This window comes from Schistocerca gregaria, chromosome 2 (genome assembly GCF_023897955.1).
Source record: "Schistocerca gregaria isolate iqSchGreg1 chromosome 2, iqSchGreg1.2, whole genome shotgun sequence".
Taxonomy (NCBI): Eukaryota; Metazoa; Arthropoda; class Insecta; order Orthoptera; family Acrididae; genus Schistocerca; species Schistocerca gregaria.
In genome coordinates this window covers 510,788,854-510,816,382 of record NC_064921.1, presented here as the reverse complement: position 1 = coordinate 510,816,382, position 27,529 = coordinate 510,788,854, and the positions used below count along the sequence as shown (strand labels likewise).

Genomic DNA, 27,529 nt, shown 5'->3' with positions numbered 1-27,529 from the left:
CTAGTCTTCCAAAGACTTGTTTTACAGACCTCACCTTTCTTGATTTGTCTACCATGTACTCTGATACTGGTAGAACTTGGTTCAAAATTGTTTTATTTGAAAATGTCCCCGGAATAATAGTTAAACGTTACACCTTTTCACTCTAGGATGCACATTATTCAACAGCTGAATTGATATTTGTGGAAAATTCCTGGCAAGAGCTGCAAGAGAGCATTGGTTCATTTTCTTCTGAAGATGGAATTTCTGCTTTGAAGAATCTTGTCAGTTTTGCCGTAGTGTATTCATCCATAGCTTTAGTAATTTCTCTACTCTTTCTTGCTGCACTCGACTTCATTGACCACCATTTCTAAACAGGCCTAACACCTACCTCTGTAGTTGACTGAGTCAGGGTATTTAATTCTTCCTCTATTGATGCAAAATCTGAATCATCTCCACCATGGCAGGCTTCACTTTGTTCAGATATTATCATTGTTGTTATTCTGTCAAAGCATTTAGAACACAAAAAGCCATCACTGGAAACATCTTCACTTTGAAACAGTCTTCAAATCAGAACACTTATTCCCAACCTGAACAAAGTCTGTTTTTTTGTTTGTCTTATGTATCACTCCTTTATGGATATGCAAATACTCAGCACATTTTGCTCTCCTGTGGCCCAGTCAGAACACATTTCAAACAGTCCTTTTCACAAAACACACTGCAACTTTGTCAACCGGCAAATTTCTCACGAAAACACAGATTTCACTGGATAGCCTCAGATTTCTTAGAAGCCTCTTCAGCAAATAAATTAGCACTGAACAACTGCAATACAGAAACCTGCAAGGAACAGCCACAACAAAGAAATTAACTAGAAACTACAACAAAGTGTAAGAAATATCTACAACAATGAAAGCGAAAAGAAAAAATTGCAACAAAGAAAGTGATAAGAAATAACTGCAACAAAGACAATAAAAGTAAACATTGTAACAAAGAAATTAGTATGAAACAACTTCAGTGAAGACATACATTACCCCTAAAATAAAACCTGTTCAACTTAAAAGTGGAAGCTCTCCGTTACAGACAATATAGTACTATATGGTACAAATTGACAGAAGAAAATCTTAACTTTTCTGGACTGGCATTTCTGGAAAAAAAATTCTGTAAATTATAAAAAAATTCAAAAGGTGACAGTAAAAGAATTTTGACAGATACATCCAAATGGAGTATACCATTGTAATCATAAAGCAATTTTCTTTAAAATAAAAAAAAACCTCTAACAAAATGTCTAGAACTGTTACAGAGATACAGCATTTTAAAAAAATTTCCAAAATTTGCACCTTCAAAATGATGTTCAGTGTTATCTTTGGAGGACTGTATCTCAGGGCAGGAATTTTTTTGGGAGAAAACAAAAAAATATGTTTCTTACTTACTCCTGAATTTTAACATATGCTAAATTCAATAACATCTTAGACTGTGAAGGTAACCCCCCTGCCTGAAGTGATATGGATTTTGCTAATTACAGGTCATATGTTCTGTTGATACACATTATGTGTTTTTAATGCAGTGATTTCCGTTGTCTTCTGCATCCTCATGCCATTGATCGTTGCTGATTTTTCCACCTTTCAGTGACAGTTTCCCTCCCCAGGGGCAAGAGAGTGCCGTAAATCCCTCCTTCACCTTCTTCAACAAGGCCATTGGCAGAACGAGGTTCACTTCTTATGCCAGAAGTCTTCGGCTGCCATCTCTGATTATTTTTATTCACAATTTAAACAGTGGCAGCATTTGAATCTGGGACTCAGGAGATTGTGATTATTAGTTGAAGACACTACCCCTAGACCAAGAATGCCTGAAATATGAATTAATTAAATTTATGACAACTGACAAAAATTATATTTGCAAGAATGACATAAATGGTATAAAGAGAACACTTTGATTAGACTGCCTGTTATTATAACCATGACTGGTCTATTATAAATAAATTAGAAGTACACTTGTAAGTTCTGTGTGCTTCCCGACCACATATAGTGCATAGCAGTCATCATGCACATCACAAACTACCCATTCAGCAATTTCATAAAGTTTGACAAATCTGCAAAAATTCTTATGACTTCCAAATGGCATAAAGATGCATTCGAGAAGTCAAGTAATTTTGTTAATGTTATGAGAAACAAAACTAAGAGTATAGAAGAACTCGTCAATGAGAATTTTGTGGAACTACATAGTTCAAACTAATCGCACTAAGTTGAAATCAGTTGTTTCTTGCATATTGTTTTGTGAATTAAATGACTAGCCTCTAAGATGAAAACAAATTCAAATGCTGTTTTTAATGATTTATTGCAGTTTAGAGTACAGTCGTGCGATTGAAATATTGTGAAAACCTGTTAAAAATGCCTCTAAAATGACACCTATATTTCTCATAGTCCCAAAATGATTCTGACTCTGAAACAAGCAGTATAGTTGTATGTCTCAGTATGCTTTACCCTACAGGTTGTCTGTTAGCAGGAAAACAATATAGTTTCCCACATAAAGCAATTTAAAAATCAATGTTGCCGCTTGTGGCAGTGGTTCAAAAGTGCTAAATATGGGAAACATTACCCATACAAAACTTTTAATGGTAGGAAACCAGCTAATTGAGAGAATATGGCTTATGACAGGACCATCAGAAAATAATGTAAATGGTGGGAAAACGTTAAATCTGGGATTTTAAAAACAAGTTCTACTATGTAATATACACTGAGGTGACAAAAGTCAGGGGATAGCAATATGTACATATTGGGCCTACAGATGGCAGTAGTATTGTGTACACAAAGTATGAAAGAGCAGCACATTGGTGGAGTTGCCATTTGTACTCAGGCAATTCATGTGAAAAGGTTTCTAAAGTGAATATAGGTGCATAAGGAGAATTAACAGATTTTGAACGGGGAAAGGTAGTTGGAGCTAGACACGTGTGGCATTCCATTTCAGTTCAATATTCTGGGATCCACAGTGTCAAGAATGTGCCAAGAACACCACATTTCAGGTATTACCTCTAGCCACGAACAACACTGTAGACGACAGTCTTCACTTAATGACCGAGAGCAGAGGCATTTGCATCAGTGCTAACAGACAAGCAACATTGCGTGAAATAACCTCAGAAATCAATGTTGGCATACAATGAACATATCCGTTGCTAAAAGCACAACCTCAACTGCAGCTCCTCCCCTGGGCTTGCGACCACATCAGTTGGACCCTAGATGACTGGAGAACGATGGCTTGATGAGATGAGTCCCAATTTCAGTTGATAAGAGCTAATGGTAGGGCTCAAAGGTGACACAGATCCCATGAAGCCACAAATGCAAGTTGTCAAAAGGCACTGTGCAGGCTGATGGTGGCTGCTCCATAATGGTGTGGGCTGTGTTTACATTGAATGGCCCAACTGAACCAGTCATTAACTGGAAATCGTTATGTTCAGCTACTTGGAAGCTATTTGCATGGACTTCACATTCTCAAGCAACCATGGAATTTTTATGAATGACAGTGCATCATGTCACTGGGCCACACTTGTTCGTGGTTTGTTGGAAAAACTTTATGTGCATTTCAAGTGAATGATTTTGCCACCCATCACACATTTATGGGACATAATCAAGAGGTCAATCCATGCATAAAATCCTGCACTGGCGACACTTAAGTACTTGTGGACAGCTATAGTGGCAGCATGGCTCAGTATTTATACAGGAGACTTCCACCAACCTGTTGAGTCCATGCCATATCGAGTTGCTGTACTATGCTGGGTAAAAGGAGGTGTGACAAGATAGTTGGAGGTATTCCATGACTATTGTCATCTCAGTATATGTCAGCTTGTGCATAATTACACTGAGCAGGTACATACTAAAAGTGCACTGTAGACACACATAGGAGAAAATGAGCAGGTAATCATGTCTTTGATATTTCTAAATCACGTACACTGATCGGCCAGAACAATATGACCATGGACCTACTATTGCTATAAACCCATTCAGGAGATAGCAGTGTCACCTGTGGAGGAATTACTGCTAGTCAGACACACACAGCTGCATGTGGTATCCCTGAGCACACTGTCCATGTGTAGAATGGGGAAGGCATGTGATCTATCCAAGTTTGACTGAGGGGAGATTGTGATAGCCTGGAGGTTTGGCACGAGCATTTCGGAAACTCCATGACACTCAGGTGTTAAAGGAGTGCTATGGTGTGTGTCTTTGACAAGTGGCAAAACCCAAGGGAAAATATGTCCAGATGTTGTGGGGTTGGTTGGCCACCCCTTATTACACATGTCAGACATCATAGGCTAGGCAGTATGGTAAAACAGGACAGGTGGTGAAATGTGGCAGAACTAAAATCAGACTTTAATGCTGGGCAGAGTAGAAGCGTGTCTGAATACACAGTGTGCCGAACACCCCTAACAATGGGCCTCCACAGCTGATCACCCATGCTTGTTCGAATGTGAACACCGTGACATTTGCAACAATGACTGAAATGGGCAAGTGACCATAGGCACTGTACACTAGTGCAGTGGCAGAATGTTACATAGTCTGATTAGTCCTGGTACCTTCTTCATCATGTCAATGGGAGTGTGTGAATCTGTCGTCTTCCAGGGGAACAGCTCCGTGACACCTGTACTGTGCGATGGAGACAAGTTGACGAAGCCTCCCTTGTGTTCTGGGTAACATTCACGTGTGCATCCGTGGGTCCAGTGCAGCTAGTGCAAGGCATGTACACCCCTTCATGATGGTAATGTTTCTTGACAAAAGTGGCGTTTTTGAACAAGATAAATCATCATATCACAAGGCCAGGAGTGTGATGGAGTGGTTCGAGGAACACAGTGGCGAGTTCCAGTTGATGTGTGGGCCTTTCAACTCACCAGATCTGAACCTGATCAAACACCTGGGATATGATTGAACATTGCCCCCTTCCCCAGAAGTTATGAGAATTTGGTGACTTATGTGGGCAGATGTGGTGCCAACTCCCTCCAGTGATGGTCCAAAGCCTCGTTGCTTCCATGACATGACGTGTTGCTGCTGTTATGTGTCCCAAAGCTGGATAGACCAGCTATTAGGTGTTGTTGTTGTTGTGGTCTTCAGTCCTTAAACTGGTTTGATGCAGTCTCCATGCTACTCTATCCTGTGCAAGCTTCTTCATCTCCCTGTACCTACTGCAACCTACATCCTTCTGAATCTGTTTAGTGTATTCATCTCTTGGTCTCCCTCTACGATTTTTACCCTCCACAATGCCCTCCAGTACTAAATTGGTGATCCCTCGATGTCTCAGAACATGTCCTACCAACTGATCCCTTCTTCTAGTCAAGTTGTGCCACATCTAATCATAGCTTTAGGCAGGTGGTCATAATATTCTGGGTGATCAGTGTGTAGGCTTTAAAGAAAATGTTTTGCCCCTATTGACACGACACCCTGCAGGCACCCCTGCCTGTATCTGTCCAACTGCAAGTGTTTCCCAACAGCCCCCTGAGAGCAACTTGTTGAGTATTACAATCAAGTGAACAGGTACTTCATGTGGTTCTTCAGAGGTATTTCTGTTCAAAAATGAAAATATGAACTCACATTATGGTTAAAGTTATAGAGGAATGAGGTGGCGGTGTGTTTAAATCCCTTTCCCTAGTATCCTAAGTTATGTTTTCTGTGGTTTCTCGAAAGCTACTTAGGCTAAATACCAGGATAGTTCCCCAAACAAAAAACTGAAAAAAATGGAAGAAAACAGCAAGATTTTTGTAATTCCGTGACAAATCTTGACATGCATTTAATCTCTAATTAACTTGACAATGCACTAAGTGCTACTCTTCCTTATTTTTTACCCTTCAGTAATGAAATGCACAATTCTTCCAGGGCCCTTGGACAGTTTTAAGGTTGTAAACAATCAGTTTTGTTTCTGTACATTCTGCTACTTGTAATCATTTGTACACTGCAAACATTCCCTAGCTTTGTGTTATGTTATAATTTGATACTGAGAAATATACAGAAAGTGTGAAAAGTACTCTAGACTTTTCACCTTTGGATTTTGTCCAGTACTCGAATTCCCGTGGTACACTGCAACAACATCGTCAATAACGATTGCAGAGGGCATGAGATCAACCATAGAGATTAACCATAGATCAATGGAAAAGTAACCTGATTGTATGAATCACTTTTCTTGTTTAAGCTTATCGATGGTAATCTAAAGATACCCCATCATCCAGGCAAACAGCTGTTCAAAATGCACCGTGCCACAGATTCAGGCTGGGGTGAGGGGATGGGGTGGGCATTTTTGTGCTATGACTGACATTCACGTAGGCTTCCATGAGGCCTGTGATAGTAATCGAAGGCACTGTGACTGCTGAGGACAACATTGACATTATTGTGGACCACATGCATCCCTTTGTGCTTCAGTGTCTTCCCCGATGGCAAAGGCATCTTGCAGAAGGAACTGCTTGTCACAGATTCAAACTTGTGCCATAGTGGCTTAAGGCCACCAAATTTGCCTGATCTGAAACTATTGGAACACATCTGGGATGGTAGTTTGCTTTAGATTTGATTTAATCGGAAGACAAAACAACAGTGGTGTTACCCCTCTGTTGTGCACACCAAAATTAAGTCCATTGTGGTTGTTTAGTAAGGCCAGCCAGTGCCCTTGAAGAGTAATAGTAGTCCCTTTAACAGCTCTTTGTTACACAAAATTTCTCTAGGAATTATTGACCCAAATATTTTGTATCTTTTGTTTGAGGCATATGTTGATACTGTATGTGAAATATGTTGGGAATAAAATCAGTAGCAAAGAAGTAATAAATTAAAATGTCATGCATGATGTGGCAGTTTTTCATGTATCTCAGTGTTTATGGTGTCTTATCTTCTGAACTATGTACTTTACAATGATATATTTACAAACGCACACACAAAATTCAAGCTTTCGCAACACACGGTTGCTTCATCAGGAAAGAGGGAAAGATGAAAGGATGTGGGTTTTAAGAGAGAGGGTAAGGAGTCATTCCATTCCCGGTAGTGGAAAGACTTACCTTAGGGGGAAAAAAAAAGGACAGGTATACTCTCTCTCTCTCTCTCTCTCTCTCTCTCTCTCTCTCTCTCTCTCTCTCTCTCTCTCACACACACACACACACACACACACACACACACACACACACAATCATATGTCTGCTTATGTCTCCCCCCATGAACCATGGACCTTGCCCTTGGTGGGGAGGCTTGCGTGCCTCAGCGATACAGATAGCCGTACCGTAGGTGCAACCACAACGAGGGGGGGGGGGGGGGGTGGTATCTGTTGAGAGGCCAGACAAACGTGTGGTTCCTGAAAAGGGGCAGCAGCCTTTTCAGTAGTTGCAGGGGCAACAGTCTGGATTATTGACTGATCTGGCCTTGTAACACTAACCAAAACGGCCTCGCTGTGCTGGTACTGCGAATGGCTGAAAGCAAGGAGAAACTACAGCCGTAATTTTTCCCGAGGGCATGCAGCTTTACTGTTTGGTTAAATGATGATGGCATCCTCTTGGGTAAAATATTCCGGAGGTAAAATAGTCCCCCATTCGGATCTCCGGGTGGGGACTACTCCGGAGGATGTCGTTATCAGGAGAAAGAACTGGCGTTCTACGGATCGGAGCGTGGAATGTCAGATCCCTTAATCGGGCAGGTAGGTTAGAAAATTTAAAAAGGGAAATGGATAGGTTAAAATTAGATGTAGTGGGAATTAGCGAAGTTCGGTGGCAGGAGGAACAAGACTTCTGGTCAGGTGAATACAGGGTTATAAACACAAAATCAAATAAGGGTAATGCAGGAGTAGGCTTAATAATGAATAGGAAAATAGGAATGTGGGTAAGCTACTACAAACAGCATAGTGAACGCATTATTGTGGCCAAGATAGATACGAAGCCCACACCTACTACAGTAGTACAAGTTTACATGCCAACAAGTTCTGCAGATGATGAAGAAATTGAAGAAATGTATAATGAAATAAAAGAAATTATTCAGATAGTGAAGGGAGCCGAAAATTTAATAGTCATGGTTGACTGGAATTCGAGTGTAGGAAAAGGGAGAGAAGGAAACATAGTAGATGAATATGGATTGGGGGTAAGAAATGAAAGAGGAAGCCGTCTGGTAGAATTTTGTACAGAGCACAACTTAATCATAGCTAACACTTGGTTCAAGAATCATAAAAGAAGGTTGAATACATGGAAGAAGCCTGGAGATACTGACAGGTTTCAGATAGATTATATAATGGTAAGACAGATTTAGGAACCAGGTTTTAAATTGTAAGACATTTCCAGGGGCAGATGTGGACTCTGATCACAATCTATTGGTTATGAACTGTATATTAAAACTGAAGAAACTACGAAAAGGTGGTAATTTAAGGAGATGGGACCTGGATAAACTGACTAAACCAGAGGTTGTACAGAGTTTCAGGGAGAGCATAAGGGAACAATTGACAAGAATGGGAGAAAGAAATACAGTAGAAGGAGAATGGGTAGCTTTGAGGGATGAAGTAGTGAAGGCAGCAGAGGATCAAGTAGGTAAAACGATGAGGGCTAGTAGAAATCCTTGGGTAACAGAAGAAATATTGAATTTAATTGATGAAAGGAGAAAATATAAAAATGCAGTAAATGAAGGGGGCAAAGAGGAATACAAACGTATCAAAAATGAGATCAACAGGAAGTGCAAAATGGCTAAGCAGGGATGGCTAGAGGACAAATGTAAGGATGTAGAGGCTTATCTCACTAGGAGTAAGATAGATACTGCCTACAGGAAAATTAAAGAGACCTTTGGAGAAAAGAGAGCCCCTTGTATGAATATCAAGAGCTCAGATGGAAACCCAGTTCTAAGCAAAGAAGGGAAAGCAGAAAGGTGGAAGGAGTATATAGAGGGTTTATACAAGGGCGATGTACTCGAGGACAATATTATGGAAATGGAAGAGGATGTAGATGAAGATGAAATGGAAGATAATGATACTGCGTGAAGAGTTTGACAGAGGAATGAAAGACCTGAGTTGAAACAAGGCCCCGGGAGTAGACAACATTCCATTAGAACTACTGACAGCCTTGGGAGAGCCACTCCTGACAAAACTCTACCATCTGGTGAGCAAGATGTATGAGACAGGCAAAATACCCTCAGACTTCAAGAAGAATATAATAATTCCAATCCCAAAGAAAGCAGGTGTGGACAGATGTGAAAATTACCGAACTATCAGTTTAATAAGTCATAGCTGCAAGATACTAATGCAAATTCTTTACAGACGGATGGAAAAACTAGTAGAAGCCGACCTCGGGGAAGATCAGTTTGGATTCCGTAGAAATATCGGAACACGTGAGGCAATACTGACCCTACGACTTATCTTAGAAGCTAGATTAAGGAAAGGCAAACCTACATTTCTAGTATTTGTAGACTTAGAGAAAGCTTTTGACAATGTTGACTGGAACATTCTCTTTGAAATTCTGGAGGTGGCAGGGGTAAAATACAGGGAGCGAAAGGCTATTTACAATTTGTACAGAAACCAGATGGCGGTTATAAGAGTCGAAGGACATGAAAGGGAAGCAGTTGTTGGGAAGGGAGTGCGACAGGGTTATAGCCTCTCCCCAATCTTATTCAATCTGTATATTGAGCAAGCAGTGAAGGAAACAAAAGAAAAATACAGAGTAGGTATTAAAATCCATGGGAAAGAAATAAAAACTTTGAGGTTCGCCGATGACATTGTAATTCTGTCAGAGACAGCAAAGGACTTGGAAGAGCAGTTAGCAATGGATAGCCAAACGAGGATAATGGAATGTAGTCGAATTAAGTCGGGTGATGCTGAGGGAATTAGATTAGGAAATGAGACACTGAAAGTAGTAAAGGAGTTTTGCTATTTGGGGAGCAAAATAACTGATGATGGTCGAAGTAGAGAGGATATAAAATGTAGACTAGCAATGGCAAGGAAAGCATTTCTGAAAAAGAGAAATTTGTTAACATCGCGTATAGATTTAAGTGTCAGGAAGTCATTTCTGAAAGTATTTGTATGGTGTGTAGCTATGTATGGGAGTGAAACATGGACAATAACTAGTTTGGACAAGAAGAGAATAGAAGCTTTTGAAATGTGGTGCTACAGAAGAATGCTGAAGATTAGATGGGTAGATCATATAACTAATGAGGAGGTATTGAATAGGATTGGGGAGCAGAGAAGTTTGTGGCACAACTTGACTAGAAGAAGGGATGGGTTGGTAGGACATGTTCTGAGGCATCAAGGGATCACCAATTTATTATTGGAGGGCAGCGTGGAGGGTAAAAATTGTATTGGGAGACCAAGAGATGAATACACTAAACTGATACAGAAGGATGTAGGTTGCAGTAGGTACTGGGAGATGAAGAAGCTTGCACAGGATAGAGTAGCATGAAGACCTGCATCAAACCAGTCTCAGGACTGAAGACCACAACAACAACAACAGCATGTCTGTGTATATATATATATATATATATATATATATATATATATATATATATATATATATATATATATATATGTGTGTGTGTGTGTGTGTGTGTGTGTGTGTGTCCCCTCTGCAAAATGTGTCATAAAGTTACTAGTAAAGAAGTGATTAAAATGCTATGCCTGGTGTGGCAGTTTTACTGCATGAACTTCGAAAGTATAGTAAGTGCTTAGCTTTTGTGAAGGGATGTTAGTGAGGAAAAAATGTGTAAAGGTTTGAAATTAAGTGTAAAGTTTGTTGCAAGTGACTAAGTGTTCTCATTTTCAAATACTGCATGAATAAAGTTAGAGTACTTGCAGTTCAAGGGCTACACGACTTCTCCAGTCTCAGCTCAGCCTGTTTGAATTGTAGAAAATCTCAGTCTGGATGGGCAGACAATGATTTGAATCTCTGTCCTCCTGATTGTAAGACCAGTGTCTTACCACTGCAACAACTCTCTTGGTTTCTGTCAGAAACTGCTAGCATCAAAGAGTTATAATTATGTCTAACTTCTTTTTGAGAGTTTCAGTGTCTGTGGAACATGGGCCATTGAATATAAATTGTCTTAACAAGTGAATTAAAGAAATAGAGAAGCACTTTGATGAGCTTTGTGAAAAAAGAGAGGATAACGGAGCCTGTAAGTGGACTTAAAGTAACTCTTTTAATCCAGTGACTGACAGTATTTATTTGCAACTAAATATCTAGTTTTAAGGAACGACGTAGATGCGTATGTAGCAATACAACCTATTTCAAGGCTGTTGCCTTTGATAAAAATCTTAAAAATGAAGAATGTAAATTTTACAATTACATTTTCTCATCACAAGTCTTTTCTGTTTCCTGCACATCTAATATTGCTAAAACCTTTGTTTAAGTGCAAATATAAAAATAGTGTAGCAATCAAAACTCCAGATTGGAATATCAATGTAAGGAAAAGATAGATTGCTGCTTACTGTAACGATGAGACATTAAGTTGTAGAGAGGCACAATTAAAAGACACTTACAAGTTAGTGTCCAGCCGCAGCCTTCATCAGAAAAAGGAAAAGAAAAAGAAAGAGAGAAACACACACACATACATTTGTTCACACAAGCAAGCACACCCCAGACACACGATTGTCATCTCCAGCAGCTCGGACCAGACATATCCACAGCCATCTTGAAGTACCTAATGCAAACTGAGCATTCTCTTTCCAAGCTATTAATATATTTAAAAAATTATTTACATTCTTCAGTGTGTCAGGCATTTTTATCTGCTTTGGCAATACTATCAATAGGAGAAGGGTGGCACAAATGATCAGATGCTTGTATGACTGCTGAGGGAGTGGACAGATATGTTGAAATATCTTCAATGTCATAATTTGATGCAAGATGCCATACAGCTCTCAAGAAAATGCTTGGAAAATTCCAACTCGGTGCAGGAACTAAGAATGTTCAGCTTCCTATGTAACTGTCCCATAGAGATCATGCACATTACATTCATTATTTATAGCTGTGTAGAAACATTCACTCTTTACATGCTCAATCCGTGAATGGAAGAGAAAGTGATTTGCTGAGTAAAGATGAAGATGTAGGTATATAAATTTATGTAAAACATGAAAGAGCATGAAATATTGATTTTTTTTCTATAATAAAGAACCATTTTGCACATACAACAACAACTGTCATAATTAAAATGGAACAATGTGTACTTTTAAAGTTAGATTTTTTTTTTTTTTAGTTCTGTGGGTAGAATGCAATACAAAGTGAACATCTGATCGGATAAATTTGGAAAATCTCCCAAAACAACTCTCAAATTACCCATTAAAATGACTCTTAACATCCTAAAACTGACAAAATATGGTCCTTGTCATCACAGTTTTACTCATTATTGCACAAGCATGTCAAGTGAACTGTAGAATTTGTAGCTCTATGGCTGCAAAGTGTTGCAACTATAAGAATTTGAGAAGCTCTCAAATCCTGAAGAGAACGTCTTTTGAACCTTGAAATTTTGTGTTTTACCCCTCCCAACCCTGCCTCCACTCTCATTTGCTACAGAAAACCGTATTTTATCAATAGTACCGATGGATGCACTTGCAGTATAGTATTTCTCCATTCTGCTGAGTCAACTACAGTCACTCTTTTGTGGAAAACTGAATGTAGTGTCAGAATCTGTGTCAGGTTTTCTTTGTCCATAGATAAATGGTAGACTACTATTGTTATTAAGTTGTACATTGACGGGGAGGTGGTGTCATTTTGGGAATGGTATGTTAAGTGAATCACAGTTTGGTTACAGAAAAGGAAGGTCAGCTATGCATGCCATAGAGCTCTTAGTCAGAGACATTCTAGCAGCATTTGAGGATCATGCGCACACTCGGGTAACCTTATGTGATCTGAGCAAAGCTTTTGACTGTGTTGACCATTCACTTTTGCTCTCTAAACTTGAGTACTAAGGAATATGTGATAAAAGTTTAAAACTTACCAAATCATACCTCAATAAAAGGAAACAGATGGTGAGTTCAGGAAGTCATCCGTCAAACATACTCGAGGTTCAACACTGAGTGCCACAGGGATCTAAATTGGGACCACTTATTTTCCTTGTACACATAAATGACTTACCAGGAAATATAGATGTAAAGACATATATGTATGCAGATGACACAACTTTTCTATCTATAAACCACGTACTTGATAACCTTGTAAGTGATATGAAATTGGCAAAAGAAAATGCAACATCATGGTTTAATGCCAATGGTCTGCTATTAAATGAGGAAAAGACCCACAATATGTGGTTCAGTCTATCAAAGACTACAAAAATAGAAAAACAAAAGGCAAGGTTTTTAGGTGTCGTACTTGACAACAGTCTAAATTGGAACTCTCATGTTGATCACATAGTGGTTAGGTTGTCAAGAGTTATATACTTGTTGAAGAGACTGATATGTTGTGTGACATTTGAATGCATAAGGACAGCATACTTTGCCTTTTTTCAATCTGTTTTAAGCTATGGGTTAATACTCTGGGGAAACAGCAGAAAAATAAATGAAATTATGGTGATCCAGAAGAAAGCAATCAGAGTAATGGCTAAGGTAGATAATAGAACACATTGTAAACCATTGTTCATTAAATATTGAATTAATTTATATATTCTTGACAGTGTTAACTACATACTTGCTGAATTACTTAATTTAAATGTAACAAATCAAAGGCATGACTACTATACAAGAACCTGTACTTCTCTGCTGTTGCCACAAAATAGATTAGCTAAAACTAACAGTAGTCGTAAGTATATGGCAATTAAAATATATAACAATTTGTCTAAAAATGGGTCAATCAAGCCTGACAAATTATTTAAAGACAATGTTCATAACTTGTTGTCAACTAACCCATTCTATTCAATAGAAGAATTTTTAGAAATGCCCAATATCAACTTAAATATGTAAAAATTTATTTTGGAAAATTAATAGGTTAAGTGAACTGACGAAGTCTATTGCATGTAATAATGCTGAATGACCTATAAAGAATCTGAATCTGAATACTGTTGCCAAAACATTATAACCACTGACCACCATGAGACTGAATGTTGCCGCCACATGCTGCAGCAAGGAAAGTATAAAAGTAGAGTGGAGGCAGAGGGAATCATCTAGTGACAATATAGGCTGCAAATGGGGAAATCTCCAGACAAAAGTGTGTGTGACAAAAGTTGGATTATTATGGCCTGGTCCCTGGGAACAAGGATCTCCATCTATGGAAATTGGTGTAAAGATTGTGAAACCTTGAGTGGGCAACAAGGTGTTAGATGTGCACATCTCATCAAAGAACATGGAGGTTAGAGGCTTGCCCACTCTGTAAAGCAAGGTAGGTAGCTATATGACAGAGTACATTTCTGATGAAGGCACAAGTGTTTCACAGCACATTGTTCAGCACACTTTATTGAACAAGGAGCAGATGACTCCTTTGTGTTCACATGTTGAGCCAGGATATCAGCAGTTAAAATATGAATGGGCATAGGATCATTGTGTCCACAGCTCGTGGTCTAGTGGTTAGCATTGCTACCTCTCGATCATGGGGTCCTGGGTTTGATTCCTGGCCAGGTTAGGGATTTTTTTTCTGCCAGGGGACTGGGTGTTTGTGTTGTCCTCATCATCCCATCATCATTCATGAAAAGTTGCGAGATTGGACTGTGTTCAAATTGGGAATGTGTACAGTCACGATAACCATGCAGTTGAGTGCCCCTCAAACCAATCATCATCATCCTCAGGATCATTGAGGTTGGCCTGTAGATGAAATAAAGAGTATCACACAATCAGATAAATCATGTTTCTTGTTATGTCACGTCAATGGTCATGTCCGAATATACCATCACCAAGGTGAATAGCTCTTTGAAACATGCTCTGTGCCATAGATGCAGGACAGCTGAGGGCAGCTTTATGCTATTGGGAACAGTCACCTGGGCATCCATGGGACCTGTGGCAGTAATTGCAAATTTTTGCAGGCCACCTACATCCCTTCATGCTTGACGTCTTCCCTGCGAGCAGTGGTATCCTTCAGTAGTATAACTGTCTGCTTCACAATGTCAGATGCAATGTGGGATGCAGTGCTCTGCCACAGTGGACTTGGTCAGCTGTGCGTTGTCTGTGTGGCGTTAATGTTCACTACATCTCTCCTGTAGCATCCGATTGTCTGGCCTATGTACATTTTCTCGCACTGGCAAGGGATGTTGTAAACTCCCGGTTTGTGGAGTACTAAGTCATCCTTTACTGATCCTAATAATGTTTTCGTTTTGGATGTGGGGGGGGGGGGGGGGGGTGAAACACGCACTTGACATTATATTTTATAGTATTCTGCCGATCTTTGCCGATGTGTTCCCAACGTATGGTATGATTGCTGTCGCAGCTTGTTTGTCTTCGTCCTTGGAAGGCTGTGGCCTCAGCTTCTTCAGTCTTAGGACGCGTTTTATCCGCCGGTTGTTGTAACCATTCCTGCAAAACACAGCCTGCAAGTGCTGCAATTCAGCCACTAGGCTGTCACAGTCAGAGATTACGGTAGACGCTGTGTCCTAGTGTGCCATCTGGTTTTCACTTGATGAGCACATCCAGAAATCCATTGTGAACTTGATATTCTGGTGCAGCAAGTTCAGATGCTGTAGAAAGTCTTGGATGTGGTGTCGTCCATGCAGCCAGATTACGAATGGATTGTCTACATATCGAAAAAAGCAAGAGGGCTTATAGGCTGCCGACTCGAGAGTTGCCTCTTCAAAAACCTCCATAAACATATTAGCCACTACGGGTGATAGCGGACAGCCCATCGCTACTCCATCTTAGGACTCCGGAAATCGAGAATTTACAGCATCTCTTGCCAGTACAGGAAAATGTATATAGGCCAGACCATCCGTACAGTACAGGAGAGATGTAGTGAACATAAACGTCACACAGACAACGCACAGCTGACAAAGTCCGCCGTGGCAGAGAACTGCATCTCACATGGGTATGACATGAACTACGATGGGACAAAGGTGTTACAGCAATTGAACCCTTTCTGGTGTTGTCTTCTCAGAGAGGCAGTGGAGATCCGGCTGCATGATGAATTAATAAATAAACACAGTGGTTTTCAGCTAAGCAAAGCCTGGGATCCAGCTTGAAGTATGATTAAAACACAACAGCAGTCTACATGGAAATCTGTTCCTGTCAGGACACCTGAAGAAGAAGAAGAAGAAGAAGAAGAAGAAGAAGAAGAAGAAGAGGCATTGTAACCAAGCGGCTGTCGACACGGAAGGACTGTGGCCATGATCTGTCGCGGGGCGCTGCGCTTCCCCCACCACCCAGCGCCGCCCTTCCCCCATCCACCAGCCGCAGACCGCTCAGAAGCACCAAGACGGAGGCTGCAGGAGAGGGGTGGAGATTATATAAAGTCGGCATCCATCAGAGATCAATCAGACACCAAGAAGTCTGCTTGCTGAAATATCGTGTCTTTGACGACGCTACCCTGCTGAATACCTGAGAAATTTTCAAGACTTCTGCATGCTGGGAAAACCTCAGAATATATTATCATATTAATCTTTTCTACATCCTATCTGTGAGGAAGAGCATTATCTGAGGACATTGTGGCTGATGTATCTTTGATTTTGGCAGGCCGTTTGTCTCTGATCACAGAGTGGGTGGAGGTGGGGGGGGGGGGGGATGCTACTCTAACTAAAAAACCCATGTGCATGCCACACATACTCTACTACCCTAGTAGCCACTTCCTGTTTGTAGTTTGTGCCTGACGTACAATTCTCCATCCAAAAGCAGAGGCTGAGGAATGTGCATCTGATACCATTGCAGAATCATCTGAGCCTTTAGTTTACACCTTCCACTGTGCTCCAAACCAGAGGAATGCCATGGACTCTGGGTCCGATGGCACAGATACTGAGCTTAGCCTGTACCATGTGTGTGATGCTAGTTGCCTTGACCAAATCAGCCATCTGCTGAAATGAACTGAGGGTGGACTCAGAACCCAAGCTGCAGGCATCATTTGTGCCAACAGGTGCCACTATTTACAGTTGCACACAGTCCACTTGATAGTTATTGGCAGGGCCTCCTTCTCATTTTGGACAAGACCCACAGGCAGACACATAGAGTGCACATTGCCTTTCTTTCCTGCCCTGCTGCTATTTCCCGGAGGGTCTTCCTTAAGCACCTAACATTGTAACTCTCAATGACTAGCATATCCACCTTCTTCACTTGTCTGGACTGGGCAGGAAAATCGGCCACTGGCCCAACAAGAGGGGCATCGCACATTGGCTCGAAAGTATTATCGACACTTGGTAGAATCTCGTACCTGTTGCTAAAATGTAAGGAGCCAACCATGTGGCACATTCTCTCTTTCACCTTTCACCCAGTGATGTGCAAACCCATCACTGACTGCTACTCACTCTCGATTGAATATGAATGGTCAGACATTGCATATCAGAAGACACAGTGACAACCAGATCATCGGGGGATTCCAATGGCATAAAAAGTGGCACAGTCTCATCACTGCCATCCCAATGTCACCGAAGATTTAAGCAGTAGCCAGAAGCCTGTCGACCAAGACCAATGCAGCTTCCAGATGTTCATGGACAGCAGCCAATTCTCCAACAGAAACAGTCCCTATCCATGAGTACTGTATAAAAAACTGAATAAGATCTTAAAAAATACAAACAAAGCAGTCAGGAGTAATGATAAATTACAAACAGACCACTGCAAAGCAGAAAGTTACCTGATAGTGGAATTGCTGTGATTGGCATGTACACAAAATATAAATGAGGATAATAAGTGAAAACATAAATAAATTTCTCTATTGAAAATGGATGTATCAACGGTTAGTATTTACTAGAAACATTTTTTTACATAAAAGCTACTGCAGGAAATAAGTATGCAAACTATAAGCACTCATCTGAACTATACATTGTGTACTAACAAAAGATTTAAACAGATTCACATGGCATGCCACTTCTGGCGGAAGGAAGCTACCCAAATGTTGCTCCATGCACTAAAATTTATGCAAAAAACTTAAGAGTGAATTAGTAAACACTAAGCTGGTCAGAAGTAAATTAGGATGCCACCAAACTAAATGATGTATACAAATTGTGTACAGCCGGCAATGTGCTGCTCCTGCAGCTGCTGGTATCTGCTCTGTTAGTAGACTGGAGCTCTACTGGAAGTGCGTGAACTGTATCACCTGGGACTAACTCTTCCTGCATCCACACAGTGTGCACACCCTTATCCATCCTTCACCCCATTTTGTTGCCCTTCATGCCAAATCATCATGGGCTTGAATTTCAGGGAGACAGTGCCCACCTACACAAGGCAAGAGTCTCTACTTCTTGTCAAACCCTGCCTTGGGTTGCAAGGTCTCCGGATCTCTCCCCAACTGAGGACGTTTGGAACATTGTGGGCAGTGCCCTCGAACTAGCTCAGAATTTTGACAATGTAATGTGTGTGTTAGACAGAATTTGGCATGGTATCACACAGGAGGATAGCCAACAACTCTATCAATCAGTAACAAGCTTTGTAATGGCTTGTGTAAGGGCCAGAGATGGGCCAATGCATTATTGTCTTGCTCAGTTTGTGAAGCTCCTTCTCTTGAATAAACTGTTCAGTTTTTCTGAAAGTGTAGGCACTTGTTTGTGTGTCCTTGCACATCACATCTACTGGTTATTGTCTGTGTGCACATTGGCTTTCTTTCCTGCCTTGCTGCTGTTTCCCTGAGGGTCTTCATTAAGCACCTAACATTGTAACTCTCAATGACTAGCATATCCACCTTCTGTGGTTGTCTCAGCCCTGATTTACCAGTATGTGTTATTTTACAGATTTCCAACTTAATCTGTGCAAATTTAACATCACTTACTGTTGGAAGATCATCCATTTTCCAGGCCTAGACATGTTTTTGGGGCCATAAAACATTTTAAATTGTAATTAACATCAACTCTTTCACTCAAAATATCAACTTATATATAGTCATTACTTGCAATAGTTATGTTATCATTATTAATTACATGAAGTACATTAGCATTTTTGGCAGTCACCACAACACTTTGTTCACCTTGTCAGTCATAATTCACTTGCTCACCACTGATTCGATGATAACTAACAATTCACGTATACCTGATTTGACCTCAGCAAATTGAAAACTGTTTTCTGTTAACTTATTACTTAGACCACCTTTTACTTCTCAGAATGATTCTGTAACTTGTTTACCCAATCCATTATGCATCTCTGTTATTATGTATTTTGTCAATTTTATTACCTGGTGTACTACAAAATCATCTTGTAACTTTTTGTTCAATTCTGATACTTTATTTTGCACTTCCTCGATTTTATTATCTAGATAGTCTGTCCATTTTATCATCTCCACAAGAATATGTCCATTTTCTTTTCAATTAAATCACTGTTGACTTTTTCCACTGTTCTTAGTCCCAGTTCGCTATCCATTTTTTAGATTTTTAAGTTTACTAGTAGATAGAAATCATAAAAACATGCTATGTTTTTTCACCACTCATAAATAAAATAAAAGTTCGTAACCATCTCTTTCAAGGTCTGATCTCCAGGTTTGGTCTGAAAGTAGTGCCACTTTCTTTTGTTCCAAGTCCATGTCCAGTTTTTACTTCCATTTACATCTTCATGAAACTTTCATCAATACCATCACAATTTTAATTTTCATATTTCCATCCAAAGGTACTGCAAAATTTCAGATAAAGTTTTAGTGTCAAGTTGTTAAACTTACTAAGAGTATCCTGACTAAAAGCCCCCATTCAGTAATTTATGAAAGAAATATAATAATTAATGTAAATTGACTTTGAAAACTGTAGGTGATGTAATTGGAACAAATTGCCAGTGAACATTACCAAGAGACAAGAACATTGAATAGTAAAATAAAGTAAAATAAATTTTGAAATACTTACCTTTGGTTGCCAAATGATGAGGCCCAGGGTTGTATTGGCTATTTAATAAACCAAACACTATTTACACTAGACCCTCCATTTATTGCATCCAGTAATACCATATAAAAATAAAACTGCATACATTCTTTGTTTTTTAATACTTTTAAACCACAACAACTCCAATGAGGAGTTCAAAACTAGCTTTTACATATCTCCAACTGCAACCAAACCAATACTTATTACACACTTACTTGGTGGGCATCACTGCCATGCCATAAATAAGTTACAATGATTACTAATTTGCAAAGTTAAGTATCTGCAGAAATCATGACAACCCCACTACTAAACAGGGTTGGTACAGTGCTTATGACTGAAGGTGACTCGGTCACAACCAGAAAACAAAACCCTGTGAATGGGAGTAACTCATTGTGCGAATTGAACTACAGGAAGTGAAGTGCCTATACCCATGGAGATGTGTGCATGACAATGACTCAGCACATGGGTGTGTAAAGGTAGCACATGACTACTCTTAGCAGAACCACTAGGCTAGACCTGCTGCACTCTAATTCCACAGGAGCACTGGCTTGCTGTGCTTACTGCAGCTCAGAAGCAAACACTGATGTTAGCTGTCAGCCCACAAAACAGGATGCATATGCCCTCCATGGCAAGTTCCTGAACTATTCCTCTGTACTCATGCCAGTTCATTTGCCTCCATTGGGATGTCCACTGGGAGAGATACTAAACAAAGCATTGTCAAAAATGAAACTTATAATTAAAAGTTGTGAATCTTCAAAAGTCCAAGCACAGATTTAGCTGTACAAAATGTAGTAACATGTTTTACATAAACAGAATTTCAGTAGAAATACATTCTCAGTACAAAATATAATGAAATATTTTACACAAACAACCACACCAGATGTATTTTTGATACTAACATTCTCACTAAATCTTGAACAAATACTGAACAAGTTATTACAGATAGATTTTTCATGAACAGACCATACATAGTTTTCAGTTAAGTTAAGGCTATCATGTTATCTCCCAAAATGTTCTACAAAAGCAATTTTTTATAGAATAACAACAACTTGACAAAAATCACTGTGTTTCTTAAGGCTAATTACATTTGGCAAACTGGTAGAAGATTCAAATTATGAATAAGTGAAGTTAACAGTTATTACACAACATTCTCTACAAGCGACTTATGTATCTCGTTGTACATTAAAAATAAGAATTGGGTTGTAAACTAGTCTGATATCTTACAAAGTATAACAGCTTTGTGGTTTCATTTATTGTATAAGAAAATTTTTGTTAGGACTACCCTGTGGCATCTGCATAATAAAGCAGTAGAGCCAAGGAATGGCACTATTGGCTATTGGTTCCTCACAGGGACTGTTTAATGTTCATACAGCAGACAACAAACTAGATTTCCTATAGCCATTCAATTATTACAGTATGCTAATTATGTTTATATGTGTATACAGTTCTGTTGTCTCCATTGAAGAAAGTAGTCCTTATCCATGAGTTGCTGAGAAATTCTTTCACTCTACAATATTTTAACTTTATAGACACTTGCGTGCTTGCTTGAGTATGAATCTCTTTGCCCCATCTGACGCCTGCAAGGTAGCTGCCAACTCTTTCAGTTTTCTCAAACAGAATAACAACATTATTGATCACTTGAGGATCACTCACTCTTGACTTCATACAAGTAACTCTTTTAAAACCTCAACTTCACCCCACACGGCTCATGACTCCTGTTCTACCCTTGTGAATGCCCATGGCTGACTGCCCATTTCATATGCTTCATGCCAGTCACAAAATTAGTTTACATTCAGGCATTTCTGCCCAACACCTCCAGGAGTAACATGAAATAATTTCAATTGGCCATTTCCTGCTTGCACTACTAGAACTCTTTTGTCAAGAGTTGCTTTCAGCCAGCGCTTTTCAAGTTTATTTATAAGAAATAGTGGAAAGATACACTCTTGAAAACAGCATAGTCAGCTCAGACCACCACCCACTTAGCAGGATTAAGGGAAGACTGGCCAGACAGAAGCTTCTTTCCCCTGGACATAGGTCCATGCGTACACAATAGCCAGCAGGACAAGCACAAAGGTGTGATCAGGAAATTATATGTATTGTCATGATATAAGTATAAAAGTGTTGAAACAAAATTTCAATATTTATTTTCATTGCTTGCTACAGTTATCTCTCTCCTCATTTTGCATAGTTTTATCATAATTATTTCAGTTACCAGTAGTTTCTTTACTTCCTTAGTTTTTTTCATATGTGACAAAAGAGTTAAATTATCAATTTCCATCCCATGTGCTCCATTTGTGTTCCAGATTCCTTCTCTCCCCTTTTGCTCTTCTTGTAGTTCAGTCACACATAGTATCTCAACAGTTTCTGTGTTTGTTTTCTTTCATTACAGCTACTGCTATTTATTTTATTTTTTATTTTTTTTTTCCATTTCAGATGTGATACAATTTTCTGCCCTGGTGTGCGAAATCCTAGTAGAGAACAACTACTGAGTAAAATAGAAGGTGTAGATGCTTTGTTTTGGTTTTCCAAAGTAAAGATTGACAAGGAACTTCTTGATAAAGCAGGTAATTACCAAAGTTAATCTTTATGTCTATTTTAAGTTTCTGCTGATGTTAAATGGATAGATATAATAATATATGAATGAATAAAAATAGCTACATTAGCCTGCTTCTATATGAAGCAAATACTTACATGAATGATAGTTCATATGACATTATTCTATACATTTGACATCCGTTTTTGGTTTTAAATGCCTGAAAATAAATGTGGTGTTATGTACATAAAAGCTATTTTCCTCTTTACGCAATTCAGATACTGTTTACTTACTTTATCATATGGGCTTGGGTGGTTGGAGGCAAAAGTTAATTATTTATGTAGTTATAGAGAGTATTATATGATGTAAACAGTTAGATACTGGAAGGGTAAATTTTTAACTTATTTTTAATATTTCATCTTTCTTAAGACAACAAAACTTTAAAAAATATAAGTAACAGATTAATGTGAATTATTGGTCACTGCGAGCGCGTGTTCATAGAAAATACACCTAGAACATTGTTAATATTACCATTCAAATAAACAGTCTTCAGTTTAATAGTGTATTTGAAATTATTATACATTAATAAAGGCATATTAACTTAATACTGTAATGCAGAACAACATATGTAACTTCTTGAATTTAAGGTTAATTTTGCTACTTAAAGGCATATTAGAGGGATTATGATACATTTTACTGATAAGATGATTCTATTATATACACTAATGGTCCAAAACATTATGACCACTTGCTTGGTAATGTTTGTCCATCATTTGAGTGCAATACAGCAGAGTTTCTGCATTGCATGTGTTCAACAAGTCATTGGTAATCTAATATAACAAACAAAGATTTGCCGATTGAGAAAATGATATACACAACTGATATACATCAATGGTATACAAGTATTTCAATTTTTTTTTAATGGCAAAACTGTTCTTTCATACAAAAAAAAACTTCAGTTGACTGATCATCAGTATGAATTGGAACAGCATATTTTGCGTAAAATGAGGAAGTGATCAATACAAGAAATGAGATACAACTCAGTCCATAGATAGCAAATAGGACTAATGTTTTGTAATTACTGTTGACTTTTCCATTTTTAATTTTAATAGCCCACAGCTGTCTTTATACTTAAAAAACATCCTTTGGGTGGCATGATATCTTTATTTTATATAAAACTGCACTTTCATATGTTTGATAGCATAACATGATAAGCTGAGACCAGCTTAGAAATTTATATTAAACATAATAAACTGTGCAGCGTTTGATCCTTTTCTGTAAAAAATTCATTCTAAATGTAATTGTGTAATTAAAATGTTAACTAGAATTATTTTCACTGAATTATTTTAGAAAAATATTTTGTTAATTTTCATACTGGGTATGTATTTCTTCCAATATTATGTTGATGTAAATAAAACAGAAAGAAACTTCCACATGGGAAAAATATATTAAAAACAAAGATTCCAAGACTTACCAAGCGGGAAAGCGCCGGCAGACAGGCACATGAACAAAACTCACAAACACACACACAGAATTACGAGCTTTCGCAACTGGCAGTTGCTTCGTCAGGAAAGAGGGAAGGAGAGGGAAAAATGAAAGGATGTGGGTTTTAAGGGAGAGGGTAAGGAGTCATTCCAATCCCGGGAGCGGAAAGACTTCCCTTAGGGGAAAAAAAGGACAGGTGTACACTCGCACACACACACACACACACACACACACACACACACACACACATATATCCATCCGCACATACACAGACACAAGCAGACATATTTAAAGGCCTTTAAATATGTCTGCTTGTGTCTGTGTATGTGCGGATGGATATATGTGTGTGTGTGTGTGTGTGTGTGTGTGTGTGTGTGTGTGTGTGTGTGTGTGTGTGTGTGTGTGTGCGAGTGTACACCTGTCCTTTTTTTCCCCTAAGGGAAGTCTTTCCGCTCCCGGGATTGGAATGACTCCTTACCCTCTCCCTTAAAACCCACATCCTTTCATTTTTCCCTCTCCTTCCCTCTTTCCTGACGAAGCAACTGCCAGTTGCGAAAGCTCGTAATTCTGTGTGTGTGTTTGTGTGTTTTGTTCATGTGCCTGTCTGCCGGCACTTTCCCGCTTGGTAAGTCTTGGAATCTTTGTTTTTAATATATTTTTCCAATATTATGTCTATGTCAAGAATGTCAATATATTGTAAAGCTAAACTCTGGATCTGGAGTCTCATATAGTTGTAAATGTTGTTATAAGTCTGTTTTCTTAATCATGTTAATAATAATATATAGAACTCTAAGTGTTGTATAATACAATTCAATAGATAAAAAATATACTCGCCAAGCGGTGGCAGGAGGAAACACTTTTAAAAGTTAAGGAAAGGTCCAAGTTTTTGGAGCCAGTAGCTTTTTCTTCTGGCAGAAGGGTTGAAGGAGAAAGAAGAGGGATGAAGGAAAAGGACTGGTGAGCTTTAGAAAATGGGGAGAGTTATGGAAAAGTCGCCAAGAATCCTGGGTCAGAGGAAACTTACCAGACGAGAGCAGAAGGAAAGATTGTTGGGGACTCCACCAAGATGAGATTTGAAAACCTGAAGCCATAAAGGTGAAAGACAGGATAATAAGCAAGACAGAGATTAATGACAAAACATTGTGCAAGAGTTAGTAAGAACAGAAAGCTAAGTGAATTATATGTGGTGGAGGTGAGACAGGTCAAAAAGTAAGAGAGATAGAAAACCAAAAGGAGGTGAAGAAAGGAACAGTTACCAAGGGGAAATGATGATACTGAAGAAATTAACATAAATTAAGGCCAGGCAAGTGACAAGAACTGAGGAAATGTTGTAAGACCATTTCCCACCTGCAAAGTTCTGAGAAACTGGTGTTAGGGGGAGAATCCAGATGGCAGTGTCAAGAAATAGACACCAAGTTCATGACTTTATGTTGCAGAGCATGTTCTGCAATGGTATATTGTGTGTTGTGTTTATGCACCTTCTGTCTATTCCCATTCATCCTAAACGAAAATTTGGTAGTAGTCATACCAATGTAGAAGAGTGAACGGTGTCTACGTAACATCTGGTACATGATGTGTCATTTCACATGTGGCTATCCCTCCGATAGCATGTGTTACACCAGTTACAGGGCTGGTTTTAGATAGTGGTATGAGGGTGCCTAGGGCAAGTCTTACTGTAGGGAATGGTCACAGGGATAGGGGCCACAGGATAGAGAATTGGGAGCAGAAGGAGCATAGGGTCTGAACAGGATATTGCGGGAGATTGGGGTTTGGGAGTGGGGATGAAAAGCTGCTCTAAATGTGGTGGGCAAAATGTGAGACAGAATGGACCTCATTTCAGGCCATGGTTTTAGAAAACCATAGCCTTATGAAAGTAGCTGATTAATACATTAGATACCAGGACAGTACTGAGTTTCAAGAGGCGTATTCCTAAGGTTTGTTGTTGTTGTTGTTGTTTTTTTTTTTTTTTGTGGGGTGGGGGATAAGCAGTACCAGAACTGGATACGATGGTCTGGTAAATCTGTCTTTGGACTAGGCTGGTAGGATAGTTATGTCCAGTGAAGGCCAAGTTGAGAGTGGTGGTGTATTGATGTAAAGAGTCTGTATTTGAACAAAGACATTTGTAAATGTATTATCCCAAATAAATTTCACATAGTACTATTCCCAGTCCAATGTTGCTTTCCTTGATGATGAAAGTTAAAGACTGTGATTAAATATTTGTACCATTCACTGTTATCAAGTTCGACTTAAGACTTGCAAATTTTGAAAAGGAGTATGTGAAAAAGTGCAACATTGAATTATTATTTTTTTTCCAAATTATCAACTGGTAGTAAATGAAAATGTTAAATGTTAAAAGTTAAAGCATCAGGGGCTCTGTTATTGGAGGCACTTAAATTAAATTATTTTTAATGATAACTTACATATTGTAATATTAATTGTTAAAAATACCATAATATGTGTCAGACTGGCATAGTTTGAGTGAGTGATTCTCTTTGGAAATGGATGAGGATGCAGTAGAAGAAAGCAGCTTGCGGATACATACACCTTTTATTGATTATTATTTACATTCACTCAGTTTTTGTGCTATTATCAGTGATTCCTGTTGAGTACAACAGATATGCTGCTTTGTTGTTTCCCAGTGTGTTGACCTCTGTGCACTGGCCTAGCCAGTAGTAGCCGCTACTGCTGCTGTGTCATCGGATGTCTCAAGTGACCAGGCTACTTCAGGCTCAGGCTAGACAGGCATCTGTTGTTGGCACAGAGAAGATGGCAGGGCCATCAACTGCTCTGAACTCCATACAAGAAGTTGGACTGTTACAGCAGGATGCATCAGGCCCCAGTGGTGCAGGACATGAAAGTCTTCAGTTTGTGCCCCAGAACAGGCTAAGGCAACTGGATTCTAGCAACGTAGATCTGTGGAGGTGGCAAAGTACAAAGCTTCAAGAGCCTTGGTGTCAGGCAGCAATCAGTGGGGGAGTTGACGAGCAAGGCAGGCCACCAAGAGTTGGTGTACATGTGCATCTCAATGTTTGTATGACATTTAGTTAGTTACAGTGATCTGAACCTCACTTACACATAACTTTTATATTTGGAGTACATTGCAGTGTGTGAAATGATATAATTTACATCATATATATAAGCAGGAATGTTACAATGCATTTAAGGGGGTATGTGGCATCGGATGTCCATGCGTGGGTCACACAATTTCATCAAATTAATGGCCGGTGGTTTGTGGGAGCCGCTGCTCAACAGCTTCCCAAATGCATTCCATTGGGTTCAGATCAGGCAACATTGGTGGCCAAGACATCAATTTGATTTTGCTATCATGTTCTCAGATCACTGTACCACATTTCTGGCTTTCTGACATGTGTAGTTATGCTGCTTGACGATGTCATCACTGTCATGGAATATGTCAGGCATGAAGGGATGCAGGTAGCATGCAATAGTGTTCACATAGTCCATTGCTGTCATGGTGCCTTATAATACTATCACAGGTCCTGTGGATATCTAGGTAAATGTTTCCCACAGCATAATACTGTCCTCACTGGCCTGCATTGATGGTATGTTGGAGTATATGGACAGGTCATCAACCTGGTGTAACAAGAAATACAATTTTCCCCTCCAGTTGACATGTTTCCATTGATTCACACTCCAAGTTTGATGATCCCATGTCCAC

General features: G+C 39.2%; 1 protein-coding gene across 1 annotated transcript in view; it reads left to right on the top strand.

Moving 5' to 3' along the window:
• LOC126329315 (glyoxylate reductase/hydroxypyruvate reductase-like) overlaps positions 1 to 27,529 on the top strand; it is an 88,273-nt gene that overhangs the window by 21,925 nt on the left and 38,819 nt on the right. Inside the window, exon 2 of the mRNA XM_049996145.1 lies at positions 22,269 to 22,399. Within this exon, the coding sequence (XP_049852102.1) occupies positions 22,269 to 22,399 (131 nt within the window). The remainder of the gene's footprint in view (positions 1 to 22,268; positions 22,400 to 27,529) is intronic.